Here is a 25,960-nt window from a genome sequence, read left to right on the forward strand (position 1 = left end):
ACTAATGTGGGTAAAACCAGACCCAAAGCCAAGCCTCACTGTGAAACATTTGGGCTTCAGTCACTGCAAGACTTACTTGAACCAGTAAAGAAGCAGTCTCGCATAGCCAGGCCTATCTCCACACTTCGTTTCAGCGCGGGAGGAAGGACTGGCTCAGGGCTCAAGCCATCATCATTCCGGTATAGAAAACGTTATGGCTTGTTTGTATTTCTTTAAACCAATCACAATCGTCTTGGGCGGCACTAAGCCCAGAATGCATCGACGTAGCCCGTGAAAACGGTAACACGCAGATAGTGGAAGGGGAGGAGAATTCCGACTGAAATACTTGGCCAATGGCGGGCTTATACCCACAGTCTGGGTCCTGTGAGTCAGACTAGTAAAGAAGTTAAAAAAAAGTCGAAAGTGAAACTGTTTCAAACTCAAACGTCATTTAAAAGACGGAGGACAAAGAGGATGCAGTAAAAAGGAATTAAATTGGTTAAAAGAACTGAGTAAGTAGTCTGTTGTGGGTTGGGATGGGGAGAATAGAAGCTAGATGAGAAGGGGTGTTTGGAGGAATAGGAATCTGTAGCTATGATCGCAATAACGCTTAATGTAGTGAAATAAAACAAACAATAAAATGGCGCCTGAGGAGTAGACGAGGAGTTGCCTAATATGTTTTTTTAAAATTCCCCATTTGGGACCAAAAACAAAAAAAGACCTTTTCAAATACATTTTTAAAAGTTTAACGTTTATTTTAGCATTCATTTGGTATTTTATGATCATTTTACCCATTTGGATACGACGGAAGTCACAGGCCTGTCGTCGGCTACATTATGACACCTGCTACTGTAACAAAAACAGACCGAACACTTTAACTGCGGATTGAGAAGTCAAAAAGTTATTTTTGCTCTGTATTCACACCGTTTGGATTAAAACAAATTAAATTGATGTCTGCCATGTTAAAGTCGGTTGTCGGTAGTTAATTCACGTATGGAGCTTTCATAGTTGGACTTCTATTATTTGAAACGAGACATTAGCTTCCGTAGGCTATACAAGAGCATGCTAAAAATATGCTTAAAGGATATTAATTTGCATATTTGCTATCCAACGCTGACTAGTTTCAATTCACAAAGACCTAGTGGCAATGTCCTTACCAATTAATTCTGTTCTATTTAATTCGTACAGGTTTCAATGATAATACATTCAGCAACTACTTTAATAGTAGCAAGAACTGAAAAGAACTGCGGTTATAGTTGTATTAAGACGCCGTTTCTTGTGTGAACCACAAGATGGCAGCATGGAGCTGTGTATATAGGTCTACCTAAAATGACGAAAGTGTCTGATTTTAAAGCCACCACGTCAGACCGAATTTACGTTTTGCCTGAGTTGGACTGAAGTTGAAATTGAAATACAACATAAATTGTACTGCAGCGATTTCTAATCGAATTACAACTACTTAGAAACGGAGAATAGCCTACGTGATAAAATGACTTTTATGAGATAAATTGGGCTTACTTAAGAAGAAATAATGATTTACTTTCATGAATTATTGATTTGGGTCGTTTTTGGATGTTTTCCAAGAAGATTTCTCCCGAGCATGTTCGTGTTTGTTAAATGTATGTAAGGGGGGTTGTTTATCCAAATGTGCGGTCGAAACACTGACTGGAAGCACGGGTAGTTAACGTTGCGAAATGTTTTAAGATTTTACATGAAACGCAATAACAGGGATAATCAGTCGGCTATACATTGTTGCTAGCATATCGTATACGCATACAAGCAAAATACATGCATCTCAGATACTGACTTTATCGGGGTCACAATTATTGGCACCTTTAAAGATTGTTAAAAATAAAATCTAACAGAGTGAACTTTACACCAGCGTGTAGATAGGGATGGAGCTGCTCAACACCAGCATGTATAAAAGACATTAAGCTGATCTCAGGCCAAAGGAACTGTCATGCTCTTCCATTGCTTGCTGCTTCACTGGAGTATAAAACTGAGACAACCTGCTTATAAAATCAATTTTTCATCAAAAGCAACAAACTCACAAATGAAGAGAAAATGGTTGCTGACCTTCAAAAATAAGGAAATGGGTCAAAAACTAAACAAAGATATATATGACTTACTACTGTGAGACCAAATATTAATCAATTTAAAACCACTGGAGTAGAGTGAAACCTGTCCAGTAGAGGGCGCTAGTGTATCTTAGCCCCATGCTCAATGAGGTAGATGGTTCAGGGAGCAAAGAACAATCCAGTGGCCACAGTTGGAGAATTACTGAACTTGGCTGCATCGGGGCGTCACCAAGTTTCTATTAATTGCTACATTTAGATGCTCCAAAATTAGATGCTACCTCCATGCCAAAAGGCTATTTGGAATGGTTTCAGGAAAAATGGTTTTACTGGGAGTAATCGACAGTTTCAAGAATCTAAATTGTCTCATCTACTGTGCTCCGGAGTGATGACATTAGAGCTCTTTGGCCAAGCATAGCTGTTATTTCATTTGTGGCCTTTCTGTTAGCTTGAACTAGTCTTCCCATTCTCCTTTGTCATTATCCTTGCAAGGGGAGTGTGAACAAACTACTGATAAGATAAGAAAAGATAAGATGACACTTTATTAATCCCTGGGGGGGGGGGGGGGGGGGATTCGGGTGTTACAGCAGCAGAGAGTGAGTACAAAAGAAGCAGAAAAAGCCAAGTATACATACTATACATAGTATACATAGTATACCTACTATACATAGTGTACATACACTCACCAGCCACTTTATTAGGTACACCCTGCTAGTACCAGGTTGGTCTTCTGATGCTATAGCCCATCTACTTCAAGGTTCGACATGTTGTGCATTCAGAGATGCTCTTCTGCATACCTCAGTTGTAATGACTGGTTATTTGAGTTACTGTTGCCTTTCTATCAGCTCGAACCAGTCTGGCCATTCTCCTCTGACCTCTGCCATCAACAAGGCATTTTTGCCCAGGGAACTGCTGCTCACTAGATATTTTCTCTTTTTCCTTGCTCTGTAAATCCTACAGAGATTGTTGTGCGTGAAAATCCCAGTAGATCAGCAGTTTCTGAAATACTGAAACCAGCCCGTCTGGCACCAACAACCATGCCGCATTCAAAGTCACTTAAATCACCTTTCTTCCCCATTCTGATGCTTGGTGTGAACTTCAGCAGATCGTCTTGACCATGTCTACATGCCTAAATGCATTGAGTTGCTGCCACGTGATTTGGCTGATTAGATATTTGCGTTAACGAGCAGTTGAACAGGTGTACCTAATAAAGTGACCGGTGAGTATACATAATATAGTAATAATAATAAAACAAGTGAAACATGTAAAGGAAAATAAATAACTATTTTAATGAACCCAGGGGTGTTAATAATTGTGACACTTATTTTCTGGAAATAGGCTAAATGTATGATCTGAAAAATTTTGGTTGATTCCATTGAATCCTTAATGAAAAGTATGTAGCAAGTTGGACAATCAATATATAGTTTACCACTGACTTTTATGCAATACAATTGTTCATCATTATCAATGGTGCAAAAACATTTGAGGTGGCTGTTTAGAACATGTTTAGGGCCCATTTCAGTTCTGGATTGCTTACTGTCAACACCGCGGCGTGTTGTATATGCGTGTCTCTGTGTGTTCAGTGTGTTCTCATTTTGTGTGTTTACAGCTTGGCTGGGTTGGGATAGAACCCACATGTGGTCTAACCTGGTCAGATGTGTTCCAGTCTCCTGAGATAGAGGGCGCTGTTTATACACAATGAGTCTCTCAGAGGAGCCAGACACCGAAGGAGGAACCCTCAGCACTGAGAGGAAGAGGTACAAGTGCATGAACCAGATATTTAATGTGCTGAGAGTTGGAGCTGCAGTAAGAGGATGAGTCTAACTGGAAGCTCTGTGTCCTTGTGCTGTGAGTTAGAGCTGCAGTAAGAGGATGAGTTTAACTGGAAGCTTTCTCTCCGCGTGCTGTGAGTTAGAGCTGCAGTAAGAGGATGAGTTTAACTGGAAGCTCTGTCCCAATGTGTTGTGAGTTTGAGCTGCAGTAAGGGGATGAGTTTAACTGGAAGCTCTGTCTCCATGTGCTGTGAGTTAGAGATGCAGTAAGAGGATGAGTTTAACTGGAAGCTCTGTCTCCATGTGCTGTGAGTTAGAGCTGCAGTAAGAGGATGAGTTTAACTGGAAGCTCTGACTCCATGTGCTGTGAGTTATAGCTGCAGTAAGAGGATGAGTTTAACTGGAAGCTCTGTCTCCATGTGCTGTGAGTTAGAGATGCAGTAAGAGGATGAGCTTAACTGGAAGCTCTGTCTCCATGTGCTGTGAGTTAGAGCTGCAGTAAGAGGATGAGTTTAACTGGAAGCTCTGTCTCTATGTGCTGTGAGTTTGAGCTGCAGTAAGAGGATGAGTTTAACTGGAAACTCTGTCTCCATGTGTTGAGAGTTAGATCTGCAGTAAGATGATTGTCTTTTACATTTATAACTTATTGCACCTATGTCAAATATTACTCTTGATCATCCACAGTGGAGTATCAGACAAACACAATAAACCAGGTTTTATTTAAACGTTTTAAACATGCTTTCAGATTTTATTTCTGGCGTGTTTGGGAGCAAGGGCTCGATTTTAGTCTGCGCTTGGAGGATGAGTTTAACTGGAAGCTCTGTCCCAATGTGCTGTGAGTTAGAGCTGCATTAAGAGGATGAGTTTAACTGGATGTTGTGTCTCCATGTTTTTTCACAGAGTCCAGGTAGAAAGAGCAGGGTCACCTGTACCCAGCTGTCTGTCTATGAAGAGTGATCATTCAGTTGATCGTCTAATCACATTCACAGGAGAGGTCACAGGTGATCAAAGGTAATTAAAGAGGTTCAAACTGACAGTACTGTTTAATTATACTTCAGTGTTACTGGCACCTTTCTGTTGGCGGTGGGTGTATTAAGAGTTTCAGATCTAGGTGGGGGTTATTATTGCACATATAGCTGTAGGTTTGTGATTTATATCACATTCAGGTGTAGGTGAGGTGTATTTTGTCATATTCATTTGTGCTGTGAGTTAGAGCTGCAGTAACAGGATGAGTTTAACTGGAAGCTTTGTCTTCTTGTGCTGTGAGTTTGAGCTGCAGTTAGAGCATGAGTTTAACTGGAAGCTCTGTCTCCATGTGCTGTGAGTTTGAGCTGCAGTTAGAGGATGAGTTTAACTGGAAGCTCTGTCTCCATGTGCTGTGAGTTAGAGCTGCAGTAAGAGGATGAGTTTAACTGGAAGCTCTGTCTCCATGTGCTGTGAGTTAGAGATGCAGTAAGAGGATGAGTTTAACTGGAAGCTCTGTCTCCATGTGCTGTGAGTTAGAGCTGCAGTAAGAGGATGAGTTTAACTGGAAGCTCTGTCTCCATGTGCTGTGAGTTAGAGCTGCAGTAAGAGGATGAGTTTAACTGGATGTTGAGTCTCCATGTTTTGTTCACAGAGTCCAGGTAGAAAGAGCAGGCTCACCTGTACCCAGCTGTCTGTCTATGAAGAGTGATCATTCAGTTGATCGTCTAATCACATTCACAGGAGAGGTCACAGGTGATCAAAGGTAATTAAAGAGATTCAAACTGACAGTACTGTTTAATTATACTTCAGTGTTACTGGCACCTTTCTGTTGGCGGTGGGTGTGTTAAGACTTTCAGATCTAGGTGGGGGTTATTATTGCACATATAGCTGTAGGTTTGTGATTTATATCACATTCAGGTGTAGGTGAGGTGTATTTTGTCATATTCATTTGTGCTGTGAGTTAGATCTGCAGTAAGATGATTGTCTTTTACATTTATAACTTATTGCACCTATGCCAAATATTACTCTTGACCATCCACAGTGGAATATCACACACACACAATAAACCAGCTTTTATTTAAACGTTTTTAATATGCTTTCAGGTTTTATTTCTGGTGTGTTTGGGAGCAAGGGCTCGATTTTAGTCTGCGCTTGGAGGATGAGTTTAACTGGAAGCTCTGTCCCAATGTGTTGTGAGTTTGAGCTGCAGTAAGGGGATGAGTTTAACTGGAAGCTCTGTCTCCATGTGCTGTGAGTTAGAGATGCAGTAAGAGGATGAGTTTAACTGGAAGCTCTGTCTCCATGTGCTGTGAGTTAGAGCTGCAGTAAGAGGATGAGTTTAACTGGAAGCTCTGACTCCATGTGCTGTGAGTTAGAGCTGCAGTAAGAGGATGAGTTTAACTGGAAGCTCTGTCTCCATGTGCTGTGAGTTAGAGATGCAGTAAGAGGATGAGCTTAACTGGAAGCTCTGTCTCCATGTGCTGTGAGTTAGAGCTGCAGTAAGAGGATGAGTTTAACTGGAAGCTCTGTCTCTATGTGCTGTGAGTTTGAGCTGCAGTAAGAGGATGAGTTTAACTGGAAACTCTGTCTCCATGTGTTGAGAGTTAGATCTGCAGTAAGATGATTGTCTTTTACATTTATAACTTATTGCACCTATGCCAAATATTACTCTTGATCATCCACAGTGGAGTATCAGACAAACACAATAAACCAGGTTTTATTTAAACGTTTTAAACATGCTTTCAGATTTTATTTCTGGCGTGTTTGGGAGCAAGGGCTCGATTTTAGTCTGCACTTAGAGGATGAGTTTAACTGGAAGCTCTGTCCCAATGTGCTGTGAGTTAGAGCTGCATTAAGAGGATGAGTTTAACTGGATGTTGTGTCTCCATGTTTTTTCACAGAGTCCAGGTAGAAAGAGCAGGGTCACCTGTACCCAGCTGTCTGTCTATGAAGAGTGATCATTCAGTTGATCGTCTAATCACATTCACAGGAGAGGTCACAGGTGATCAAAGGTAATTAAAGAGGTTCAAACTGACAGTACTGTTTAATTATACTTCAATGTTACTGGCACCTTTCTGTTGGCGGTGGGTGTATTAAGAGTTTCAGATCTAGGTGGGGGTTATTATTGCACATATAGCTGTAGGTTTGTGATTTATATCACATTCAGGTGTAGGTGAGGTGTATTTTGTCATATTCATTTGTGCTGTGAGTTAGAGCTGCAGTAACAGGATGAGTTTAACTGGAAGCTTTGTCTCCATGTGCTGTGAGTTTGAGCTGCAGTTAGAGGATGAGTTTAACTGGAAGCTCTGTCTCCATGTGCTGTGAGTTAGAGCTGCAGTAAGAGGATGAGTTTAACTGGAAGCTCTGTCTCCATGTGCTGTGAGTTAGAGATGCAGTAAGAGGATGAGTTTAACTGGAAGCTCTGTCTCCATGTGCTGTGAGTTAGAGCTGCAGTAAGAGGATGAGTTTAACTGGAAGCTCTGTCTCCATGTGCTGTGAGTTAGAGCTGCAGTAAGAGGATGAGTTTAACTGGATGTTGAGTCTCCATGTTTTGTTCACAGAGTCCAGGTAGAAAGAGCAGGCTCACCTGTACCCAGCTGTCTGTCTATGAAGAGTGATCATTCAGTTGATCGTCTAATCACATTCACAGGAGAGGTCACAGGTGATCAAAGGTAATTAAAGAGATTCAAACTGACAGTACTGTTTAATTATACTTCAGTGTTACTGGCACCTTTCTGTTGGCGGTGGGTGTGTGAAGACTTTCAGATCTAGGTGGGGGTTATTATTGCACATATAGCTGTAGGTTTGTGATTTATATCACATTCAGGTGTAGGTGAGGTGTATGTTGTCATATTCATTTGTGCTGTGAGTTAGAGCTGCAGTAAGAGGATGAGTTTAACTGGAAGCTCTGTCTCCATGTGCTGAGTTAGAGCTGCAGTAAGAGGATGAGTTTAACTGGAAGCTCTGTCTCCATGTGCTGTGAGTTAGAGCTGCAGTAACAGGATGAGTTTAACTGGAAGCTCTGTCTCCATGTGCTGTGAGTTAGAGCTGCAGTAAGAGGATGAGTTTAACTGGAAGCTCTGTCTCCATGTGCTGAGCGTTAGAGCTGCAGTAAGAGGATGAGTTTAACTGGAAGCTCTGTCTCCATGTGTTGAGAGTTAGATCTGCAGTAAGATGATTGTCTTTTACATTTATAACTTATTGCACCTATGCCAAATATTACTCTTGACCATCCACAGTGGAATATCACACACACACAATAAACCAGCTTTTATTTAAACGTTTTTAATATGCTTTCAGGTTTTATTTCTGGTGTGTTTGGGAGCAAGGGCTCGATTTTAGTCTGCGCTTGGAGGATGAGTTTAACTGGAAGCTCTGTCCCAATGTGTTGTGAGTTTGAGCTGCAGTTAAGGGATGGATATAACAGGAAGCTCTGTCTTCTTGTGCTGTAATTTACAGCTGCAGTAAGAGGATGAGTTTAACTGGAAGCTTTGTCTTGTGCTGTGAGTTATAGCTGCAGGAACATGATTGTCTTTTACATTTATAACTTATTCCACCTATGCCAAATATTACTCTTGATCATCCACAGTGGAGTATCACACAAACACAATGAACCAGGTTTTATTTAAACATTTTAAACATGCTTTCAGATTTTATTTCTGGCGTGTTTGGGAGCAAGGGCTCGATTTTAGTCTGCAGTTAGAGGATGAGTTTAACTGGAAGCTCTGTCCCTATGTGCTGTGAGTTAGAGCTGCATTAAGAGGATGAGTTTAACTGGATGTTGTGTCTCCATGTTTTTTCACAGAGTCCAGGTAGAAAGAGCAGGGTCACCTGTACCCAGCTGTCTGTCTATGAAGAGTGATCATTCAGTTGATCGTCTAATCACATTCACAGGAGAGGTCACAGGTGATCAAAGGTAATTAAAGAGATTCAAACTGACAGTACTGTTTAATTATACTTCAGTGTTACTGGCACCTTTCTGTTGGCGGTGGGTGTGTTAAGACTTTCAGATCTAGGTGGGGGTTATTATTGCACATATAGCTGTAGGTTTGTGATTTATATCACATTCAGGTGTAGGTGAGGTGTATGTTGTCATATTCATTTGTGCTGTGAGTTAGAGCTGCAGTAAGAGGATGAGTTTAACTGGAAGCTCTGTCTCCATGTGCTGAGTTAGAGCTGCAGTAAGAGGATGAGTTTAACTGGAAGCTCTGTCTCCATGTGCTGTGAGTTAGAGCTGCAGTAACAGGATGAGTTTAACTGGAAGCTCTGTCTCCATGTGCTGTGAGTTAGAGCTGCAGTAAGAGGATGAGTTTAACTGGAAGCTCTGTCTCCATGTGCTGAGCGTTAGAGCTGCAGTAAGAGGATGAGTTTAACTGGAAGCTCTGTCTCCATGTGTTGAGAGTTAGATCTGCAGTAAGATGATTGTCTTTTACATTTATAACTTATTGCACCTATGCCAAATATTACTCTTGACCATCCACAGTGGAATATCACACACACACAATAAACCAGCTTTTATTTAAACGTTTTTAATATGCTTTCAGGTTTTATTTCTGGTGTGTTTGGGAGCAAGGGCTCGATTTTAGTCTGCGCTTGGAGGATGAGTTTAAGTGGAAGCTCTGTCCCAATGTGTTGTGAGTTTGAGCTGCAGTTAAGGGATGGATATAACAGGAAGCTCTGTCTTCTTGTGCTGTAATTTACAGCTGCAGTAAGAGGATGAGTTTAACTGGAAGCTTTGTCTTGTGCTGTGAGTTATAGCTGCAGGAACATGATTGTCTTTTACATTTATAACTTATTCCACCTATGCCAAATATTACTCTTGATCATCCACAGTGGAGTATCACACAAACACAATGAACCAGGTTTTATTTAAACATTTTAAACATGCTTTCAGATTTTATTTCTGGCGTGTTTGGGAGCAAGGGCTCGATTTTAGTCTGCAGTTAGAGGATGAGTTTAACTGGAAGCTCTGTCCCTATGTGCTGTGAGTTAGAGCTGCATTAAGAGGATGAGTTTAACTGGATGTTGTGTCTCCATGTTTTTTCACAGAGTCCAGGTAGAAAGAGCAGGGTCACCTGTACCCAGCTGTCTGTCTATGAAGAGTGATCATTCAGTTGATCGTCTAATCACATTCACAGGAGAGGTCACAGGTGATCAAAGGTAATTAAAGAGATTCAAACTGACAGTACTGTTTAATTATACTTCAATGTTACTGGCACCTTTCTGTTGGCTGTGGGTGTGTTAAGACTTTCAGATCTAGGTGGGGGTTATTATTGCACATATAGCTGTAGCTTTGTGATTTATATCACATTCAGGTGTAGGTGAGGTGTATTTTGTCATATTCATTTGTGCTGTGAGTTATAGCTGCAGTTAGAGGATGAGTTTAACTGGAAGCTCTGTCTCCATGTGCTGTGAGTTAGAGCTGCAGTAAGAGGATGAGTTTAACTGGAAGCTCTGTCTCCATGTGCTGTGAGTTAGAGCTGTAGTACAAGGATGAGTTTAACTGGAAGCTCTGTCTCCATGTGCTGAGCGTTAGAGCTGCAGTAAGAGGATGAGTTTCACTGGAAGCTCTGTCTCCATGTGTTGAGAGTTAGATCTGCAGTAAGATGATTGTCTTTTACATTTATAACTTATTGCACCTATGCCAAATATTACTCTTGACCATCCACAGTGGAATATCACACGCACACAATAAACCAGCTTTTATTTAAACGTTTTTAATATGCTTTCAGGTTTTATTTCTGGTGTGTTTGGGAGCAAGGGCTCGATTTTAGTCTGCGCTTGGAGGATGAGTTTAACTGGAAGCTCTGTCCCAATGTGTTGTGAGTTTGAGCTGCAGTAAGGGGATGAGTTTAACTGGAAGCTCTGTCTCCATGTGCTGTGAGTTAGAGATGCAGTAAGAGGATGAGTTTAACTGGAAGCTCTGTCTCCATGTGCTGTGAGTTAGAGCTGCTGTAAGAGGATGAGTTTAACTGGAAGCTCTGTCTCCATGTGCTGTGAGTTAGAGCTGCAGTAAGAGGATGAGTTTAACTGGAAGCTCTGTCTCCATGTGCTGTGAGTTAGAGCTGCAGTAAGAGGATGAGTTTAACTGGATGTTGAGTCTCCATGTTTTGTTCACAGAGTCCAGGTAGAAAGAGCAGGCTCACCTGTACCCAGCTGTCTGTCTATGAAGAGTGATCATTCAATTGATCGTCTTATCACATTAAGCGGAAAGGTCACCGGTGACCGAAGGTAATTAAAAAGGTTCAAATTGACAGTACTGTTTAATTATACTTCAGTGTTACTGGCACCTTTCTGTTGGCGGTGGGTGTATTAAGACTTTCAGATCTAGGTGGGGGTTATTATTGCACATATAGCTGTAGGTTTATGATTTATATCACATTCAGGTGTAGATGAAGTGTATTTTGTCATATTCATTTGTGCTGTGAGTTAGAGCTGAAGTAACAGGATGAGTTTAACTGGAAGCTCTGTCTCCATGTGCTGTCAGTTTGAGCTGCAGTAAGAGGATGAGTTTTACTGGAAGCTCTGTCTCCATGTGCTGTGAGTTAGAGCTGCAGGAACAGGATTGTCTTATACATTTATAACTTATTGCACCTGTGCCAAATATTATTCTTTACAATCCACAGTGGAATATCACACAAACACAATAAACCAGCTTTTATTTAAACGTTTTAAATATGCCTTCAGGTTTTATTTCTGGCGTGTTTCGGAGCAAGGGCTCAATTTTAATCTACACTTTGAGGATGAATTTAACTGGAAGCTGTTTTTTTGCAGGATTCCGCAGTCACTCCAGTCCTGCTCTTTAGAAGAGAACAGTTCAGAGAGATTTTCTTCCCCAAGACAGGTGAGTTCTGTTTTTTTTCAATTGTTTTTACTTAGTTTGTGTTTTATTTTTTAATTGTAAAAGTTTTTTTTGAATATATAATGCATGCATCATATACATAGAATACATAGAATACATAATTGTGGCCAAACGTTTACATACATCTAAGCTATGGACATTCAAACTCTATTTTTTACTACAGCACACATTTCATGTTACCATACATTCCCTGTGTTAAGTCAATTAGAGTATCTACTTCATTTCCATAAGAGGTCTTTTAAAAAAAATAGCTAAGAGACAGGTTTATTTCAGCTTTTATGTACTATATCAGATTTTCAGCTATGCACGTAAATAGAATGTCAAAAGCAGAAAGTGTGGTTTTTCTTTAAAAAAAACAAAAACAAAAAAACAACTTTTTACATTATGAACAAAAAAAAAACATTGCAATTAGACATTCCAGTGCCAAGTAAATGACCTAAAAGCAAACTACAGCTACCCTCTCTAAGATCAACCCATCGTGACTTTTGACCCTGTTTGGAAGCCTCATATACGTTACAGTAATCATACAGTGTTGAGTTCTTCAAGCTCATTTACATACTGTAGCTTTCAAACGTAGCTTACGCCGTCCTTCTAGCTGAAACTACAGCTTAGTTATTCTACTGCGTACTGACTTGCTTTCACTTTGCATTTTCACATAGCGCATGAGTGGAAGCTTAGCGCACACTTTAGTAGAGCTTTGACTATTGGCAAACGCTTTGCATAAAAGATACTGAAGTACTATAAAGGGCACTATATTATTATAAATAGTTAATGATTCAATTTTATATATTTGTCATTTTCCTCCTTGTGATGCCAAAAATGCTAGACGTGGAATTGTGTAAAGTGTGGGTATATTTTATTTGTAGTTGTGTAAATACAGAAATATGAATGACTTTCCCGGCAAGATTATACAGGTGCAACAACAATAGTTTAATGTTTTATTTTTAGTTATCCAGCAAGGCAGTGTAATGACCGAGAGGTTTTCATGAGTCAGAGGGGGGCTTGAAGCTGCCTGCACACTTCCAAAAGTGCTGCAGGCAGCCACGCTACCCAGTGAGCCACTAGCGAAGGAGATATATAAGCAGAATTTTGTGGTTTTAAACAAGTGCACTTCTATACATGTCATTTTGCGTGTGCATCCAATGAGTCGTTAGCAAGGTAGCTATAAGGAAATTTTATACCTACTGGTGAGGCAGGGTTATGAGAGGACAATTTGTTATGGTTGTTAGAGTTACACAGTACATACACCTCAGTGCTCGGCAGTATCCTTGTGCCTCGGAACTTGAACTCATTCAGTTACTTTCTTTCAGACTCTAATGCCAAAGGATTGTAATTATACTGTATTCTAACCCGAGTTACTGGGACAGGTGGTTTAGGCCCGAGGACTCAGTTCCAGCACCTCAGAAATTCAGAAGTTGTGTGCTATGACACTTTGCACCAGTCTTAGAGGTTTTAACATGGGTTCCACATGGGGCAGATTCCAGATTCTTGTTGTAGCCTGGGGCTGCACTATCAGAGGGGTGGAGACTTGTATCTGCCGTGGCACCCAGAGGTTGCATTACATTACATTACATTACATTACAGGCATTTGGCAGACGCTCTTATCCAGAGCGACGTACAACAAAGTGTATAACCATAACCAGGAACAAGTATGACGAAAACCCTAGAGAGAAGTACCGGTCCAAGTACAGGGAACAACCGCATAGTTCAACTTGGACCCTGATGGGTAAACTGATTAACACTAACAACGAGAACGGCAACAACGCAATCTATGGAAAAATAAAAATAAATAAAAATACAATTAGTCGTTAAGACAGGCGCATCAACTAAGTCACCTATGAAACAGCTGCCTAGTTACAACCTTAAGTTTAGTCATTTACAGGGGGGAAGGGAGGAATGGGGAGAGGTGCAGCCTGAAGAGGTGGGTCTTCAGTCGTCGTTTGAAATGGGTCACAGTCTCAGCTGTTCTGACCTCCACAGGGAGGTCATTCCACCATCGTGGGGCCAGAACAGACAGGAGACGTGTAGTGACGTAGTAGTCCAGGCGGGATAGAACCATTGCTTGGACCAGGAGCTGGGTTGAGTAGGTGGTGAGAAAGGGGCGGATTCTGCGGATGTTGTATAGGAAAAATCTGCATGCCCGGGTTACTGCTGCAATGTTGTTGGAGAGGGACAGCCTGTTGTCCATCATCACTCCGAGATTCTTGGCGCAGGGTGGTGATGTCACTACGGTGTCCCCTAAGGAAATGGAAAAGTCGAGGAGGGGAGAGGATAGAGCAGGAATAAAGATTAGCTCCGTCTTTCCCGGGTTGAGCTTCAGGTGGTGATTGTCCATCCAGCTCTGTATGTCCCTCAGGCAAGCGGAGATGCGGGCAGGGACCTGTGTGTCCGATGGGGAGAAGGAGAGAAAGAGTTGCGTGTCGTCGGCATAGGAATGATAGGACAAGCCATGGGCAGATATTACAGGGCCAAGGGATCTGGTGTACATGGAGAAGAGAAGGGGACCAAGGACTGAGCCCTGGGGAACTCCGGTGGTGAGGGGACGGGGTGGTGATACCTTACCCGCCCAGGCAACCTGGAAGGAGCGGTCAGAGAGGTAGGACTCAATCCAGTCAAGGACTGTGCCGCGGATCCCTGTTGCTGCCAGGGAGGACAGGAGGGTAGAGTGGTCCACAGTGTCAAATGCAGCGGAGAGGTCTAGAAGAATCAGGACAGAGGAGAGGGAGGCTGCTCGTGCGGCATGGAGTGACTCACTGACCGAGAGGAGTGCAGTCTCAGTCGAGTGGCCAGGCCTGAAGCCAGACTGGTGGGGATCAAGCAGGTTGTTCTCAGAGAAGAAAGCAGAGAGCTGGTTAGATGCAGCACGTTCCAGTGTTTTGGATAGCAAAGGGAGGAGAGATACCGGGCGGTAGTTCTGAATGACTGAAGGATCTAGTGTGGGTTTCTTCAGCAGCGGGGTGATGTGGGCCTTTTTGAAGGATGAGGGGAAACATCCAGAAGATAGGGATGAGTTCACGAGGGAGGCGACAAAAGGGAGGATGTCTGGTGTGATTGCTTGAAGGAGAGATGAGGGGATAGGGTCGAGGGCGCAGGTGGTAGGGCGGTGGGTGAGCAGAAGCTGGGAGACTTCAGTGTCTGAGAGGAGAGAAAATGTGGAGAAACAGGGGGCGGAGGACGCAGAGGGGGCGGAGGACGCAGAGGGGGCGGAAGACGCAGAGGGGGCGGAGGACGCAGAGGGGGCGGAGGACGCAGAGGGGGCGGAGGACGCAGAGGGGGCGGAGGACGCAGAGGACGCAGAGGGGGCGGAGGACGCAGAGGGGGCGGAGGGGGCGGAGGACGCAGAGGACGCAGAGGGGGCGGAGGACGCAGAGGACGCAGAGGGGGCGGAGGACGCAGAGGGGGCGGAGGACGCAGAGGGGGCGGAGGACGCAGAGGGGGCGGAGGACGCAGAGGGGGCGGAGGACGCAGAGGGGGCGGAGTACGCAGAGGGGGCGGAGTACGCAGAGGGGGCGGAGGACGCAGAGGGGGCGGAGGACGCAGAGGGGGCAAAGGAGCTGCGGATGTCTGCAATCTTTTCGTCAAAGAATGCTGCAAAGTCATCTGCAGTGAAGGAAGACTGGGGTGGAGGAGGTGGCACGCTGAGGAGAGAAGAGAAAATAGAGAAAAGTTGACGAGGGTTAGAAATGGAGTTATGAATTTTGGTTTGGTAGAATTTTGCCTTAGCGGCAGTGACAGAAGAAGAGAACTCTGTCAGGAGAGACTCATAGGCTGAGAGGTCAGATGGGTCCCTGGATTTAGCCCACTTCCTCTCAGCAGCGCGGAGGGTGTCCCTGGAGGTGCGTAGGATGTCAGACATCCATGGACTGGGAGGGGATGAACGTGCTGGCCTAGGGACGAAGGGGCATAGGGAGTCGAGTGCTGAGGAGAGAGATGACGTCAGGGTGGAGGATGCAGAGTTAGTGGGGAGCTTGGAAAATGACTGAAGAGGGGGGAGGGAAGCAGTCACTCTGGGAGCAAGAGAAGAGGGTGAAAGGGAGCGGAGGTTACGGCAGACAGTGACAGTGGGGATGGGAGGGGGAGAGGGAGGGTGTGGAGAGAGGGGGAGGGAGAAGGAGATGAAATGGTCAGACGTATGCAGGGGGGTAACTGTAAGATTGGAGCTGGAGCAGGTCCTCAGGAAGATCAGGTCTAGGAGGTTGCCTGCCTTGTGGGTTGGAGGAGAGTGTTGTAGGGAGAGGTCAAAGGAGTGAAGTAGTGGTAGGAAGGCAGCAGACTGGGAGGCTTCTAGGTGGATGTTAAAATCTCCAAGGAGGATCAGCGGGGTGCCGTCCTCAGGGAAGGAGCTGAGCAGGGTGTCTAGCTCATCCAGGAAGCTTCCCAGGGGCCCCGGGGGGCGATAAATAACAATAATATAAAGGTTAGCAGGGTAGGTGATAGAGACAGGATGGAATTCAAAAGTGGGCTCGGTACTCAGAGGTCCAGTGACCACTAGTACCGGCCTCCATCTCTGAGACTTAAAGGTGTGGTTCCCTCCGGACAGATACCGGACAGTCTCAGCTGCACTCTCAGAGGGGTTGAGACGTGTACCGCCGTGGGACCCAGGCATCCGGGTTTAGTATCAGCACTTATCAGACTCTGCTTTCAGGCTGGAACTTAGGAGCCTAGGCTATGCACCCGGCTTAGCACTGGTCATTTATTTGTTCCTCATAGGCTAGAAACCTAATCCTTTAACCTTGTTACTGCACTCAGAGGTGTTTATATTAAGGTCTAAAGCCTTTAAACTTGTTACTAGACTTGTACTCAGAGGTTTTTATATTAAGGTCTAAAGCCTTTAAACATGTTACTAGACTTGTACTCTGAGATTTTTATATTAAGGTCTAAAGCCTTTAAACATGTTACTAGAGGCTCAGGAACACTTACCACAGTGCCCTGAGACACCGCACCTCAGCTTGTATGCACTGATATTAGTGGGTTAGCATATGGCCGGTGATGCTGTGGACAAAGTGAGGTTATTCACGAAATTATGGATCATACTGAAAACATAGTGGTTTATTGTTACTATATATATATATATATATATATATATATATATATATATATATATATGGAAAGTAGAAACATAAGAGTCTTCTCACACATTTAAGTTCTAACATAGATACATTCTAATAAACAAACATATATGTCACATACCCAGCATGTTTCCGTACGGACAAGAGTATGGTACCCGGAGAATCTGATAAGCAGGCTTCTCCCAGATCTGCTTCCTTGCTCCCCTTAAATGTCATCCCGACCATACCTCCCAAACTCCACGTTTCCCTCAATTTGCCCAAATAAGGCTGAACAAAAGTAGCACTGTGGCTCCACCAACCAGAGATCCCCTTCCCCCTTCTTCCCCTGTAGATACAGGGGAGCCATTATCCAGATGATAGTATTAAGATACTTTGTACGATGGCCTGTGAAAATTGATTTTGATACCTTTATTTTGTGGAGGCCCCAGGTGGTGGTTCTTCTACAATCCAGTCACTTATGTAGGCAAATTCATCCCCCTCACTCCTCAATCCTTCAAACACCTTAAATCCTATCATCTTTTCCATATTACCATCAGACCCACATCCAACCAAGCCTCTTCCACCTCAGTATATTTTATATTGCCTCAAATGTTTTAATAAATACTGTATTTACAGAACATGTCATGCCCCAGAATTATTTAGGATTCTGTTTGAGGGTGACCTGACCCAATGACACCATATGGAGGCACTGTGGCACTGTCCGTGAGTGGTGTCCAGCCTCGCCTTGTCCGCCTGGCATGTCCAAGCGGCAGGAGGGTGAGCTGTATGTCCATTGATCCCCAAGTTGGTATGTCCAGAGCCCTATCTTCAAAAGGGCAAGATGGCTGAAGAATGCAGAAGATCGCTCTTCCGCAATAAACGGTGTGGTAAACAGTCCCATGCAGGATGCATTGATTGCTTTCCTAGCTGCAGGTCTCATCCTTTAGGCATTTATGGCCCCCACCTGTGTGTAGCAGTTGAACACAAGTAGAAACCAGACGTGACAGAGTTCTTTTGCAGTAGAATTTTGTGATAAAGTCCTTTTGCAGTGAAAAAACAAACAAGACAAAATTCTATCCATCCATCTGGTAACATTTTTGTAACATTTATCTAATTATTATTTGATTATAATATGATTAATGGTCAATTATGAGGAATTGACATACTCACCAACCCACCTCTTCATATGTTTATTTCTCACTGATACAGTACACCTCTTCATGTGTTTATTTCACTCTGATACAGCACACATCTTCATGTGTTTATTTCTCACTGATACAGCACACCTCTTCATGTGTTTATTTCACACTGATACAGCACACCTCTTTGTGTGTTTATTTCACACTGTTACAGCACACCTCTTCACGTGTTTATTTCACACTGATACAGCACACCTCTTCATGTGTTTATTTCACTCTGATACAGCACACATCTTCATGTGTTTATTTCACACTGATACAGCACACCTCTTCCTGTGTTTATTTCAGTCTCTCCTGCGCACTTTGATGAAGCTGAAGAAGGATGAGAAGTTGAAACAGTTTCAGAGCCATCTGAGTCAGGATTGCCCAGAATGCTTTAAGACTCTGTCTGAAGATCCTTCTGTACTGGTTAAGTTTATGAAGATGAAGGAATTGTTCAAAAGTCATCGAATTGAAGATTACCCAGAATGCATTGAGAGAGAGCAGAAGGATCCTGAGGCCCTGTACATAGTTGAGAAGTTGCTGGAGACCTGTGGCAGTGAGAGGTCTCTGAAGATCACACTCCACATCTTGAGGAACATGAAGCAGAAGGATCTCACTGACTCACTGGAGAGAGATGAGCAGCGCAGTAAGAGTTTTCTCTCATTGTGAATGTGTGTCCATTCAAATTCTGGAATTAGCTATAGCATCCACACTTTCATAATAGTTTTTTATATTGACATTAACATTACATATAGAAAGTGTCACAACCAATGTGCACACAAAGGCATTGCAATTAAATTATAGCATGAAGCAGTGATTATGGGGGTAAGCAAATGTACATGAGATTAAATGTCCCTGAGGGGGATTCAAAGCAGGAATCAAAAGCCAGTGACTAAACCACTGTCCCATTAGACAGACTGCCCCAAGGTTGTATCCAGGGCTAAAGAGCACTCAGGATAACAATATTATATTTTAAAATTACCATGTAACAAAACCTGAGACATGAAGTGTAGAAGCACATTTGAACCCATTTTCAGTGTTTTAATGTTTTTTCCCTTCATCTGTAGTGTACAAATGCAACAGTGTGTGCTTCCTAGCTGATATGATGTATTTATGATAGTATTACATAACTCTGTAATATAATCTGTGTGAGAAGTGTGTAAGACACTGTGAGAGAGGTGTGTAACATACTGTTTGAGGTATGTACAACACTGTGTGAGAGGCATAACACACTGTTAGACTTATGTAACACTGTGATGTGTGTAAAATGCTGTTAAGAATGAGTCTATTAATATTTTTATTGGCAGTTTAAAAAAAATCTGTTATTTAATGGGAAATGTTTATCACATTTTAAACATAATTGTTTCTCATATTTCCTCTCTTCAGATGAATCCATAAAAATAGCCCAGAAGGCACTTAAAGCTCATCTAAAGAGGAAGTTTGAATGCATATTTGAAGGTTTATCAAAGCAGAGCGGCCGAACCCTCCTCAATGAGATCTATACAGAGCTCCACATCACAGAGGGGGGAAGTGGGGGGGTCAATAATGAACACGAGGTCAGACAGATTGAGACAGCATCCAAGAGACAAACCACACATGAGACTGCAATCCTCTGCAATGACATCTTTAAGCCTTTACCTGGACAAAAGAAACCCATCAGAACTGTGCTTACAAAGGGCATCGCTGGCATTGGGAAAACTGTCTCTGTGCAGAAGTTCATTCTGGACTGGGCAGAAGGAAAAGCCAATCAGGACGTTGATTTCATCTTCACTCTTCCTTTCCGAGATCTGAATTTGAAGAAGGAAAGAGCATTCAGTCTGATGCAACTTTTGCAGCACTACTTTCCACAACTGAAAGAGAGCCAAAGTGTTGAAGGTGATGAGGTCAAAGTGGTGTTTATCTTTGATGGTCTGGATGAGTGTCGACTTCCTCTAAATTTCCAAAGCAATAAGAAGTGCTGTGATATAACAGAATCATCATCAGTGGATGTGCTGCTGACCAACCTCATTAAGGGGAATCTGCTTCCCTCTGCTCTCGTCTGGATCACCTCCCGACCAGCAGCAGCCAATCAGATCCCTCCTGAGTGTGTCCACCGAGTGACAGAGGTACGCGGGTTCAATGACCCACAGAAGGAGGGGTACTTCAGGAAGAGAATCAAAGATCAGAACCAGGCCAGCAGAATTATCTCACACATACAGTCATCCAGGAGTCTTTACATCATGTGTCACATACCAGTCTTCTGCTGGATTTCTGCTACTGTTCTGGAGACAATGTTGTGTGAAACAGAGAGTGGAGATCTGCCTAAAACTCTGACTGAAATGTATACACACTTCCTGCTCATTCAGACTAATGTGAAGAATCAGAAGTATCATGGCACTGATGAGACAGACCCAAAGAAGATGTCAGCATCAGATACAGAAATCATCCTGAAACTGGGGCAGCTGGCTTTTCTACAGCTGGAAAAGGGCAATCTGATATTCTATGAAGAGGACCTGAGAGAGAGTGGCATTGATGTCAGTGAAGCTTCAGTGTACTCTGGGGTGTGCACAGAAATCTTTAAAGAGGAGTGTGGGTTATATCAGGAGAAGGTCTACTGCTTTGTGCATCTGAGCATTCAGGAGTATCTGGCTGCCTTGTTTGTGTTTCATTCATGTGTAAATGAGAACAGAAATGTACTCGGAGCAGAAGAATCAGAACCTCACAGTGACAGAGTGCAGCTGTCTGAGTTACACAGGACTGCAGTGGATCAGGCCTTAAAGAGTAAGAATGGACACCTGGACCTTTTCCTCCGATTCCTTCTTGGCCTGTCTCTGGAGTCCAGTCAGATACTCTTCAGAGGACTACTGACACAGACAGGAAGCAGATCACCTGTACCAGACCTACAGACACAGACAGAAAGCAGATCACAGAGCATTGAGAAAACAGTCCAGTACATTAAGACATGTATCAGAGTGGAATCTTCAGCAGAGAGGACCATCAATCTGTTCCACTGTCTCAGTGAACTGAATGACAACTCTCTAGTGGAGGAAATCCAGAATTCCCTGAAATCAGGAAAACTTTCTGAGAACGAGCTGAAACCAGACCAGTGTTCAGCTCTGGCCTTTGTGTTACTGATGTCAGAGGAGGTCCTGGATGAGTTTGACTTGAAGACCTACAACACATCAGCAGCAGGTCGTCAGAGACTGGTACCAGTAGTCAGGAACTGCAGGAAGGCCACGTGAGTATTATGTCATTAATAATGTAGATGATTAACAGTGTATTTTCACACTTAATGTTTCTAGGGAGAGTAAAGTACAATAAAATTGTCTGGGAAGTGAAAATTTGGTATAAATGATAACTTCTGGATCATTTTAACAGTTAGTGCCCTCATTTAAACCCTTTGCGCGCATTCCAAATCTGCCCAATCGTTGTCCATTCACGGGATACCTTATTTAAAGCTTTATAACTCCAGACGTGAGCAAAACAGAGACTTGAATAATGGCTTCGATGAAGAAAGACATTTCTACCATTTGCAATACTAAATAAGATTTATTTATATTCATAATGTAGGAAGAAATAAAGTGCCACAAATGCAATTGTCTGGGCAAAAAAATCCAAATTGAATTTGCTCTATTTTAGTTTGCAATTAAATACTGTGAGAACCCATGTATAAAACAGGTTACACTACACATGTCCTGGATCAAAAACTCCTTGACCACAAGTTCATAAAATCTAAGGGTGGAAATGTAGAACTACTATAGATTTATGAAGCAAAAACTAAGCAGTGGACCCAGTGTCTCCAAAACTATCCAAAATGTCTAAATGATGCATTGCTGTAAATGATGTATTTCACTACAAATCAACTGTTTTGTCTGAGGAAACTGGCTGTTGCATCATTTTCAAGGGGGAATTACAGGATTTCCATCGGTACAGAGGCCTAACATATCTAGGTGTCCTGAAACATATCCAAAATCTCTCAAGAAATAAATGAAATGGTTTTTTTCTGTTATAAAGCGTATAAACGTGCCCCGTTTGAAGGTTTAAGATGAAGCATTGATATTAGATTAAAAATAATGCAAAAACATTATCACACAATGTGGAACAGTACCTAAATGTGTAATCATTAATTCTTGTATCTTTTCCTGTACTCTACAGTATGTAATGTTTCCTTGTATGGGAATTGGACGACATTAAAACAAATTCAACTGTCCGCCACTATGTTCCAGTTCAGCTCTCATCCGATGCATTAAACACAATGACTACTTAGCAACCAATGAACGCTTACATTACAGTTACATTACACTCAAAGTCAAAAAATTAGCTCAGCTATTTTAGAAGGTACCCAGGCATCACAAATAAGTGTATATTTCACAATGGATTGTCCAAGACAATATATGACCACTCAGTCTTGAAAGGGACATCTCTACGCGTAAAACCAGTGGTAAGGTTGTTCTTTATTTAAGTGTTAAGTGAGCAGCATTTTTCATAGCTGTACTGGCATACCTTCGGCTATTGTTGGCTTTATCTTGTTGCAATGACGGAATACAATTTTTTAGCAGTATGAGAATGTTTTTATGTATGCCCAGATGTGCAAGTTCAGTGTTGAATAATGTGTTTCCATTTAAACCAATCCAGACCAGGTCTTAACTCAAGAGCACATTTTGCTATTTTGGTGGCGTTATGAATGCGACACACGTGAATGCATGACACAGATGTGAGAAATATTTTATTTCAGTTTGACTGTTTCAAATGCAAGCTGTGCTCATTTACGCAGTCCAATGGCAGCTATTTTTGCAGTGCATCTGTATGGAGCTAACAGCATCATTTAGAACTGATCATGTAACTAAACTGACACAGTAGCCTCAGTGAAGTGGATTATTTCTAATACTGAATGAATTACATTCTGTCATCAAACTGAAGATGAATTATTTGTAAAAATTTGTAATTAAAACAACTGCGCTTCCTATGAGAGCAGGGAGGCTTCAGTGAAAAGCCTGGGAACAGTCAAAAAAATGTTCATCCTTTACTACTTTCTCCATACATTAAGCCAGCACACCACCAACTTGCGTGTTATTGGTCAATGATTGAGCGAACGTTTGGAATGTTAAAAATGTATTTTAGATGCTTGGAAGGGTTGGGTGGTACATTACAATACAGCCCTCAGAAAGTCATGCATTCTTTGTGGTGTGCTGTGTTATACACTAAATAGCCATACACCTTGGATGTGACACAAACCCCACAGAGTGGACATTACGGGACTTTCATAGGGAGAGAGAAAGAGATTACAGCACACAGAGTGCATGAGAGAGCAGGGACTGATTGGCTGTGGAGCCGTTTCTCTTGTGAGCACACATTCATCTTATCAAGTGCATGTCTGAAATAAATGAAACTTAGTTGAAGTTGTGAAATGTTTTCTTTATTTTTAATTGTGGTATTAAACAAATTGACAGTAAAGAAACAATATTCATAATATACTATATTAACTCTCTGCAGACTGAACAACTGTTACCTCAGAGAGGAGTCCTGCGATGTTGTGGCCTCAGCTCTCCAGTCATCAAACTCACCCCTGAGAGATCTGGACCTCAGCTACAATAACCTGAGAGATTCAGGAGTGAAGCTGATCTGTGCTGGACTGATGAGTCCAAACTGTAAACCAGAGAGACTGGACCTCAGCTACAATAACCTGAGAGATTCAGGAGTGAAGCTGCTCTGTGCTGGACTGATGAGTCCAAACTCTAAACTACAGACACTGGGGTGAGTAGTGCTGTGTACTGTGTGACCTTAACTGTTGTGGCTGTGTAAGGATTTGAATTTTGTCACAGGGAAGAAAACAAATTTCCTGATTTCATTCATTTTCAAAACCTGTAACCTGAATGTTTGTGTGAATACAATTTAGCATACATGCGTATTGACTGGGGTGTGCTCATATGAAATTATCGCTAGACACTGCACCCTGGAGAGAGAGATACTCTACTGCTGCCATCTAAGTGTTCTCTGACACTTAAACCTCAGTCAGCGTACAAGTGAGCAATTCATGACCTCTGTATTATTTTATCCATCTGGACACTGACTCTAGCAGCTGTCCCAGAGGAGCTGCACATGCTGCTAATGTAATTAACAAATATGCCCATTGAGTAACACAGTAATGGTGTTGCCCCAAAACTTTATTAATGAGGCCAATGCAGTGATTGGTTCTTACAGAGATGCACACTTCAGTCAACGTATAAGTGAGCCATGTAGTTTGGTGCAGTGTAAGAGAAAACAGTTTATCATATGACAAAATATGAAAGTTGCCAATAACCAGGAATAGACAGCTTTAACAATGTTAAGAGGCAATCATTTGGATGGATTTTCCACAAAGATTATACAGATGCAAAAACAATAGTTTAAATGTTTAATTGGGATGGCAGGTACGGTATGCCATCCCGCCAAGTTTACATCATCATAAATGCTCCAGGCCCACAAAGAATACGTCTCCTCATTGGAAATGTAGGTATATCATATATATCAATAGCCCATCAAAACCACTTTCATTTAAAAATGACATACACTTTCATTTATTTGTCATTACTGGTAATGTAAAAACATTAAATCTATGCCTATGTGTTTCTTTCAGCAAGAATGTTTGTTTGCGTGCATTTATATGCATGCATGTCTCTCATAGCCTAATTTATATGAATTGCTATTGTCAGTTACTCATAACAAACCCAGTACAAAAAGAAAGAAATATCTGATGAAAAACATTTTCAACATAAAAAAATGCCAAGTTACTTACACATAGTGTACTGTCTTTAAGTCATTAATTCAAATATAGGCCTGACATTAAAAGTAGTGATATCACAATTACAGTTACATTACACTCAATTAAAAAAAAATAGCACAGCTATTTTGGAAGGTACCCAGGCATCACAAATAAGTGTATTTTTCACAAACGGATTGTCCAAGACAATATATGACCACTCAGTCTTGAAAGGGACATCTCTACACGTAAATCCAATGGTAAGGTTGTATATTTATTCCATTTTAATGCCCAGATATTGACAGTATAATGACATGGCAATTTTTTAAAATTCCTCTTCTTTATTTAAGTGTTCAGTGAGCAGCATTTTTCACAGCTGTACTGGCATACCTTCGGCTATTGTTGGCTTTATCTTGTTGCAATGACAGAATACAAATTTTTAGCGGTAAAAGAATGTTTTTATGTATGCCCAGATGCGCAAGTTCGGTGTTGAATAATGTCAAGTAGAACTTTATTTGTCCCCAGTGGGGCAATTGGTTGTGCAGCAGTGAAACAGTACCAAGGCAATTAATACAACATATAATAAAAAGTAAAAACATAGGATACAAGTAAAAACATAAAATGCAGTAAAAATCATAGAATTCAAGTAAAAACAGAATACAGTAAAAACATAAAAATACATTTTTGTAAAAACATAAAGTGCATAATATTATCAAGCCTGGTTGGGTGGTCAGCTGGTATTACCTTTTTCTGTTGGAGTTCAGCAGTGAAATGGCTGACAGTATGAAGGAGTTTTTGTATCTGTTGGTTTTGGCTAATGGGTATTTGAAGCGGAAACCCGAAGGCAAGGTCTGAAACTCTGGGTGCAGGGGGTGGGTGCTGTCAGACAGGATGTATTCTGCTTTCTTTAACAACTGTTTGTTATACAAATCAGACAGACTTTTCTGTTGAGTACCCGTGATACTGCTACAGACCTTGATCACCTTTGTTAATGCATTTTTCTTTTTTAAATTAAGAGAAGCATACCAACAGATAAAAGAAAAAGTAAAAATCGATTCAATAAAAGATCTGTAAAACAAAGTCATCAGAGACCTGTCAACATTGAACTTAGCCAGCTTCCTCAGACAGAAAAGGCGCTTCTGGCTTTTTTTACACAACATATTGGTGTTACAATCAAAACTCAGCTTATTATCAATTATGATGCCCAAGTACTTATATGACTCAACAATTTCTACATCCTGACCATTCATTTTAGTGTTGACAGGGTTGGAGTGATGGCGTCTAAACTCAATACACACATCCTTGGTCTTTGTCAACTCCCTTTTCAGGGATAACAATGTCCTCGCAATATGATACCCA

At 41.9% G+C, this 25,960-nt stretch overlaps 1 protein-coding gene across 4 annotated transcripts; it reads left to right on the top strand.

Annotated features, from left to right (window-relative positions):
- The first annotated feature begins 312 nt into the window (after window positions 1–312).
- LOC118210035 (NACHT, LRR and PYD domains-containing protein 12-like) lies at window positions 313–23,620 on the top strand. 4 transcript variants are annotated; one of them, XM_035385857.1, is made up of 13 exons: window positions 313–491; window positions 3,664–3,811; window positions 4,727–4,837; window positions 5,445–5,555; window positions 6,694–6,804; window positions 7,354–7,464; window positions 8,598–8,708; window positions 9,842–9,952; window positions 10,913–11,023; window positions 11,567–11,636; window positions 18,190–18,529; window positions 19,270–21,100; window positions 23,356–23,620. In XM_035385857.1, the coding sequence occupies exons 2-13, from the start codon at window positions 3,753–3,755 to the stop codon at window positions 23,618–23,620; spliced, it is 3,342 nt and encodes a 1,113-aa protein (XP_035241748.1). In that variant the 5' UTR covers window positions 313–491; window positions 3,664–3,752. The 4 variants fall into 4 exon arrangements, with proteins under 4 accessions (XP_035241748.1, XP_035241750.1, XP_035241749.1 ...); XM_035385859.1 differs by lacking the exon at window positions 10,913–11,023 and having other exon boundaries at window positions 314–491; XM_035385858.1 differs by lacking the exon at window positions 3,664–3,811 and having other exon boundaries at window positions 314–491.
- Window positions 23,621–25,960: the final 2,340 nt, after the last annotated feature.

This window comes from Anguilla anguilla, chromosome 12 (genome assembly GCF_013347855.1).
Source record: "Anguilla anguilla isolate fAngAng1 chromosome 12, fAngAng1.pri, whole genome shotgun sequence".
NCBI classification, from domain to species: domain Eukaryota; kingdom Metazoa; phylum Chordata; class Actinopteri; order Anguilliformes; family Anguillidae; genus Anguilla; species Anguilla anguilla.

Bases quoted from the DNA above. Each gene is read 5' to 3' on its own strand.
- LOC118210035 (XM_035385857.1), top strand. From the start codon at position 3,753: ATGAGTCTCTCAGAGGAGCCAGACACCGAAGGAGGAACCCTCAGCACT. The intron at 3,812-4,726 runs GTACAAGTGCAT...GTTTTTTCACAG, and splicing joins CTCAGCACTGAGAGGAAGAG to AGTCCAGGTAGAAAGAGCAG. The intron at 21,101-23,355 runs GTGAGTATTATG...AACTCTCTGCAG, and splicing joins AGGAACTGCAGGAAGGCCAC to ACTGAACAACTGTTACCTCA.